The sequence below is a fragment of the Adiantum capillus-veneris genome, chromosome 19 (assembly GCF_014529385.1).
Source record: "Adiantum capillus-veneris isolate H3 chromosome 19, ASM1452938v2, whole genome shotgun sequence".
Taxonomy (NCBI): domain Eukaryota; kingdom Viridiplantae; phylum Streptophyta; class Polypodiopsida; order Polypodiales; family Pteridaceae; genus Adiantum; species Adiantum capillus-veneris.
Genome location: NC_140949.1, coordinates 90842429 through 90849781, shown reverse-complemented (window position 1 = coordinate 90849781; position 7353 = coordinate 90842429). Strand labels below are relative to the sequence as shown.

Below are 7353 nucleotides of genomic sequence, written 5' to 3'. Positions count from 1 at the left end.
GTTCCTTTTTTCCTTGCAAAACTCACAATGCTGAGTGATACATCGGCTGACAAGGAGCCACCTTCCACCACTAAAAAGGACACCACTGAGAAACTACGTTGACCATTGAGAAAGCTTTGACCTGATATGGAACCCACATACTACACAGTAAAGCATCGACCACAACTTCTAACATGGCATTAAGAGATCCTTGAACACTCACATAGCTAAACATCTTCTCAAACAATCGATTACCTGTTTCTTGTGAAGCATTCTTTGTATGAAAAGGAGACTCCTCCAATTGAGAGGCTACAAGTCGTGCACTTACTTGAAAAGTAGACTCTTCAAAAGTCTACCAACAATCTCCACCTGCCTGAACAGCCTTTGCATGTACTCATACAGATCCAGATTTAGCGTATGCTCAAATGCCATGATCTTACAATCATCAAGTACACCTCTGAGTCTCTTCTTCAATCTGTAAACAGAAATATATTCCTCTCCATTCTTTCTATCAAACGCCATGATCATACGATCATCAGATTCACCTCTGAGTCTCGTCTCAAATCTGTAAAAAGAATGATATTCCTTTGCATTCTTCCCATCAAAAACACCCTTTGCAGCATATACCTGGTCAGGTGATGCTCCCATCCCTTCATCCAACTCCTTTTGTGTAGACTCAGCTTCTTCATTGATTGATAGTTTATCAATCATATCCATCAACTGTGCAAAATTTGAAGTCTGTTGTATTTCTTGAAACAAAGATACCGCTTTCATGTGCTACAAAATATGTCTTATCCCTCCCTAATGTTCTGCCTTCACTCTCTCATCGCGGTCAATTATGTATTGGCTTCACTAAATATATCAGAGTGCACAATTCTCTAGGGTTGACCAAGAAAACATTGGGCTTCTAGCTATAAGCGAGTTAAGAGACATAGAATTAGGAATACCTTTTAATTTTTTTGAAGCCATGAGGAATACCTTGAGAGAGAGAGAGAGAGAGAGAGAGAGAGAGAGAGCGAGCGAGAGCCAAAGCAAAAGCAAATGTTCAGGAAAAATCATTTTGCAACGATACACATGTTTAAAGAGGTGCACCTTTTTTTTGCTCTTCAAAACGTCACGGTGGCACGAGAGACAGAGAGAGAGAGAGAGAGAGAGAGCGAGAGGTGGCGCGATGAAGAAGCTTTACGATCCGCAGGCGCAAAACGATTGGTTAGCGTTTGTGTCATGCCCAGATCTCGTCGAGGAGATACCAGAATTGAGGAATCCCAATCTGTTCAAGGCCCTGCAGGGTAGCACATCGCCACGCCGCCGCTCTGCTCGACTTGATGGGCTGATGGCGCACGGCATGCCCGACTTCAGCGACCCTCAGGCTCGTGAAAACTACATTAAGGTCTACGAGGCGACCAGCCTCGCGTCGCCCTCTTCCTCCTCGGCCAGCCCTCACGATGAGATGGCCTCCAGCCCTAAAAGAGGGAAGGCATCCACCCCTTCCAAGCGCAGTTCCCCTTCGCAAAAGAAGCAAACCACGGCTTCTCGCAGGAGGGTCCCCTCGCCTGCCGGCCAGGTCAGCCCTAAACGGCCAAAAACCTGATAGGGGAGGGGTGTGAGGGATCGATGGAGAACACATGTCTGCACAGATGCCGAGCTGCATGATGTAGGATAAAAAGAGGAGTAGGTATGTCAGTCATCACACATCGAACCGAGAGTAGCCAAGACCACCCATGCATTCAGTAATTTAATGGCACCCAGGCGCGAAGCCTGCTGATTGCCATATCATCGATCCCTTCACGGGTCATGCATGCGTATCAACATGCAAGGGGTTCACACGTCAACGAGAAACCATGCATGGATGCTCGTGTAATTAGGGGTCGACACATCAAGGATACCTCAAGTGGTAAGGTGAACGTATTGTTGTCTAACCAAGTACACATACAACAAACATAAAAGTATGAGGGCGCTCTTTTCACAATTGGACATCTTACTATATCAGGTGGGATATCAGGGGGCGGGTACGTGGAGGGAAAGGTGTGTGAGTTTGTGTATGTGTGTATATATGCGGGCATACAAAAACATACAAACTATTGTTCTAAGCAATTGTTATCTATGAGCACATTAAATGTTATATTCGAAAGGATTAATGTGAGAGAATCAATTTTCTCTCTCTCTCTCTCTCTCTCTCTCTCTCTCTCTCTCTCTCAAATCTATCTTTTGTTACATATATTTCTTTCTTAAGAATTGTAGTACTCTTGTTTAGAGCAGTATCAATGATAATGACATCTTTCGACATCCATCATTGAAAATGGAAACAAGAACTATAACCTTTTTATAGTATTTATGTTCAAAAGACATGTAGTTTTGCATGCACCAAATAAACCATAAAAATCAACATCTAAAGGGCTGCAGACAAGAAACCATAGCATTATCCACATTTTTTAACAATAGCAAAGGTGAAATTATAGTTTGTGATCTTAGTCTCTCATGCATCTAGCCACCATTTACCTGAGGTCCCTACCTGATCAATATGAAGTGTGGGATACCTTTCATAAGTCTTCAACCCTATTTCCATAGGCTAAAAGAGAACCAATGGACATTACCATTGCTACAACTATAAGTTCAAGCATGAGCCACTAGGGAAGTGTTGGTCTTATTTGTGGAAGGTAAGGGAACACATAACCCAATAGTAATGTTCTACTTTCTAACTCCATCGTCACACCGAAACATGTAGTGCCTACGAAATACCCAAAATATTTGTAATGTCAAGATTCTTGCTTGGCCAATAACATCAACGGGAACTAGTACAAGGGATAGATCTGTTCAAGCTTGAGAACAATCACCCAAGAAATACCAGCCTTGGGTCTTACCCTAGGTCTGAAAATGGCTCTTAGCCTGTGTGGCTCATAGCCCTTATGCAAATAACAAATGAGTGTTCAATCCAGAAACCAATGAAGACAAATTGGAGTGGCGTCTTCACTACTTACTAGCTGAGAGTGAGAGCACTTTGGCGCAGGCTGACTCCTGAGCAAAATATGTAGCAAAATTTTATTAAAAAGTTTTCATTATTCTGTGAGAAGAATAAGAAAAAAGAAGAGCATGTTGGGATGAAGAATTGTTCGTAAACGACTATGACATGTATAGTTGATTGCCATGCTCCTGTGCATCTTATGCCTAGTGTGCAACTTATCCTATAAGCATGCAACAATTTTCTGCTATGACTCTTAACGAGAGAGATCATAGAGAAACAAGTCACAGACTGACCCACCTACCGTCTATGTTGTTGTGACGACACCATTGTGACTTAGCACTTTGCCTTGAAATTAAGTCCAAGTTTTAGGTTCTTTTTAGTGGTGTTTTGTTTGGATAGCAACCTAAACAATTCAAATTATTCATAACTAATATTGTCCTTGATAGAGTGACTATGAGAGAGCGTATTGTATAACACCTGGGTAACATGCCTTCCATACAAAAGTGGAAGCCCGTGGCTACCGTGACAGTTATAAACGTAAAAGTTAACAAAAGAAGTGCCTTGCATCGATTGGCTTGGTAGGGATTCAGTGAGATGATGTCCTGATTAATGTGGATGCCCTAAACTTGGTTGCCACTACTCTTGACGCCAAGTTAATGGTAGCATGAATTAGAAGATGTGCTCACGTGAAATTGGTCAACCATTTGGCTGTGCACAACAAACAAAATTGTGACACGTATATCATATACACCCTAATGCACTAATCATGTATGGATATCATAATGTTGTCGAGACTGATCGTATAAGCCGAGATGATGAAACTGGCCGTACCAAAAATGATTATATCAGAAAAGAAATTAGGGCATAATACTACCCAATTCAAAAAATGAACAATATTCTGAAAAGCCACATGCACGTATGAAGACATAAAACTATTCTGCCCTGCACCAAAAACTGGAGTTTATGTTGAATCACAAACTAATGCATCATGCTTACGTTGTTGACATGTGGACATTGCCTTTTTTGATGCATTCCTAAGCAAATAAAGCATAATTTTTGACTTTTTGAACGTCAAAAGTCGGATTGTGATAGTTGCTTCCTGACCATGTTGGTCATGACCAGATCTGTTTCTACAACTGAATTGTTTTGGGCATGTTGGACCTCGTTGGTCAGAACTGGTGGGTCGAGAACCCCGTGGGTTGCTGGCAAGTGGGAAGTAGGAAGTTGATTCTGGTAGCATTTTGTAAATTAATTGTGTGAGATTTTCCACTTGCGTAGCCAATATTTGGACCCGTACAGCTAACTTGCAAAATCGGGCATAAAAAATTTGCCAACCTTGTCGAGTGACAAACTCCCTAGCATCTGGCAAGTTACTATCATCCTCCAGAATATCAAACATGCTCTGAGGAGGAGGTGTAGATACTTGCGGAGAGAAAGATAGACTACCTGGGTATGCATCATCCTTCCCTGTTTCCAAGTGGGTACCCTCCATGAGAGTATCCGATCACTCGACATCCACAAGTGGAGCAAACTCCAAGTTTTTGAAGTCAAACATGTGTTGATCATCAATTTCAGCACTCATGGCGAAAACGTGTTGTGCGAACAAAAGAGAAAACAATACCTTGGAGTGCAGAAAGGCTCGTAGCCGTATCAAACACAGAAACTTATAGCAGAGGCTGGTGATTAGTCATGCTAACTCCGCCTTGATTCCAAAAAATAATCCCATAGTCATAGTTTGCACCGTAGCCTATAATTAGCCGTGCTAATTACGTTGGTCGTCAAAGCTTTAAGCAACTTGTAAATCCATGATGTTGGATACTTGTTTGAAAACTTACAAGTTATCGTCGACAAAGCTTGACGTCCTGTCGAAGAACTTCTTGGCCCTTCAGCGAAGTTTTATTGACCTTGGTGTTCAAAGCCGAAAATATTGTCGTATAATAATTAAGTGCAAAAATCTGCAACGTAATCACTCCTGGATCGCTGAACGCTATGCCGAGAGTTGAGGGCCGTGCCTCTCTTTGTATGATGCTGAAATCTGTTTGGCTTGTATGCCGTAACCCGTTCGGCTTGTATGGGTGTATGCCGAGGTGGGCATGCACCCTCAGTCAATAACCAATTTTCCCAAAGGTTTTGACCTTAGGGCATCGTGTGAACAAGAAGCCACAGCGCGATGGCGTCCTGCTGAGGAGTCCTTGAGAGCGAGAGAAGCTTGCTACGCCGAGGGGAGCGTTTGGTTGCGCTTGCCACAGAGACGGGTTGTCTCCAGCACAGGCTCGCGCACCTGTCAAGGCCGAAAACACTCGCAGGTACCACAGTTGGTCTCCCTCCTCGCAAGCGGGGTTGCCCAACCCCGAGCTTTGTCGATTTTCCTGTGTAGAGAAGCGTCACACCTCATGCACATGCAATATAAAAATAGAGGTCGCTCTCTACGCATGTGTGTCCCCCAAAAAAGAGTGGCTTTGATACTAGTATAGGGACTAGGGAAAGCTAGACATAGGATCCTCCTCCCAACCCCCCATAATATAGGCGGGCTCCTAGCCCCTTGCCCTAGACGGATCCCTTGTCCACAATGTCTAGCCCAACCCCTGGTCGAAGTCCATGACCACCCTAGTCCTTAGCTTTGACCCTTGTCCTAACAGGGGATCATTTCCACCAGACTTACATGCTTTTTTTGACTCAAGTTGGGCTAGTTGTTTTGACATGCGAGTGTCCACAAGTAGTTTTTATTTCATACTTGGCAGTTCATGTATATCATGGTTGAGAAAAAAAGCAACCTACTATGGCTACTTCTAGTTGTGAGGCTAAGTACAGGGTAGTCTTCACAGCTATGGTTGAGTGTGTACGGCTCAGACATCTTATGGCTAATTTGGGTGTTGGACAGGACACTGCCAACACTATCTACATCGAAAGTCAGAGTTCATTGGCAGTTGCAAGGAACCCAATTTTTCATGCTCGCACAAAGCACATTAAGGTGCATTACCACTATGTCAGGGAGAGGCTCTTAGCAAGAGAGATCAGCTTGGCTTATGTGCCACCACAGGACAACCTTGCAGATCTTTCACAAATGCATTGTCTCATAAGAAGTTTGAAGCTTTCTGTAAAGCTTTGGGCTTACTCCCTTTTGTGGATTGATCATGTCCTCAAGGCATGACACTTCCCTTTACTCATGTGCTAGCTCTCGTTCACTGCATCACTCCAAGGGGGATTTGTTACCATATACATATGGTAGTGATGTGTGTGAACACACTTAGGAACTCCGAGGTATTTTTTTCCTCTTTAGGAGGTTTTTCTCCCCGTGCATTGTATATACGCCCATTCATTCTAGGGCTATCTAGCTTTCCATTGCACACTAAGTAAAACACTCTCTTTTGTGTGCCTTGAGCTTCCTTCGTCTTCTCCAAGCTGTGTGTGTTTTCCTGCAGCCCTAGTTCCAACAATTAGCTAAGTCAATTGATGGTGGGGTAGATTGGACTGATGACGAGACTAGCACTAAGTAGATTTAGAGCAGTCAAACATCCTAAGCCAATTTAGAGTGGCAAAACCAAAAGACACCAACTCTCTAAAACTCTAAAACTCCTAGCACCCAAACCAAAAGCCTCTTACCCTAATAAGCTAGCCCTAAGTGGCTATCCAAACACTACCAATCTTAATAGTTTGCCAGCTATTAGTGTGTAGAATAAAAGCTGCTAGCCCTACACGTCTAAAATTGACAAATCTACACAACCCTAGGTTGGTTTAGATCACCCCATCATAAGCATACTAAAATTGTCAAACTAAAGCAATCCTAAGTTGGTTTACATCATCTTTACACGACCAATCCTAAGCACCTTTATAAGGTCGATCCCTAGCAACCAAACCAAAATCCACTAACCCTAAGCAGCAAGCCCTAAAGGGACTAAAATAGCCCAGCCAATAAGAACTCACATATAATTTTTTTGGCATCTTTAGTCCTTTAGATTTAACCCTTGACATGAAATGCATTGCTTGAAATAGTGAAGAAGGATATTGCCCTTCTACCCTTGCCAATAATAAATTTTGCAAATAGTGTTGAGTTTTTTGATACAGCTTGGGTGTCTTGAAGTTCTCCTATCATGCACTTCATGTATAAGATAGCATTCTATGAGGCAAAATCATTTGGTGTGCATAAGTGATCCCTATAGTAAATTCTCCCATCCTCAAGAGTATAATGTAGAGACTTGAATGCATTCAAAATAAGATTTTGATTACAATAGAATCCATGAACTTGCCAATAATAGAATTGTTGGCCACTGAAATATCCCCTTAAAAAGCTTTGTACTTAGGGAACCTGCTACAATAGTTTTTATACTTGGTCTAAAATTGATATCAAAATCGTTCTCTTACAAAAATTCTCTCTATCTTTGTTGTCGCATATTGAGGTTACATTAAGTGAA

General features: G+C 42.4%; 1 protein-coding gene across 1 annotated transcript; it reads left to right on the top strand.

Annotated features, from left to right (window-relative positions):
• Positions 1-1117: 1117 nt before the first annotated feature.
• Positions 1118-1960, top strand: LOC147434456 (uncharacterized). Its single transcript, XM_086489955.1, has one exon. It carries the CDS (start codon positions 1151-1153, stop codon positions 1568-1570), a length of 420 nt encoding a protein of 139 aa, XP_086346081.1. The 5' UTR covers positions 1118-1150; the 3' UTR covers positions 1571-1960.
• The last annotated feature ends 5393 nt before the right edge of the window (positions 1961-7353 follow it).

Bases quoted from the DNA above. Each gene is read 5' to 3' on its own strand.
- LOC147434456 (XM_086489955.1), top strand. From the start codon at position 1,151: ATGAAGAAGCTTTACGATCCGCAGGCGCAAAACGATTGGTTAGCGTTT.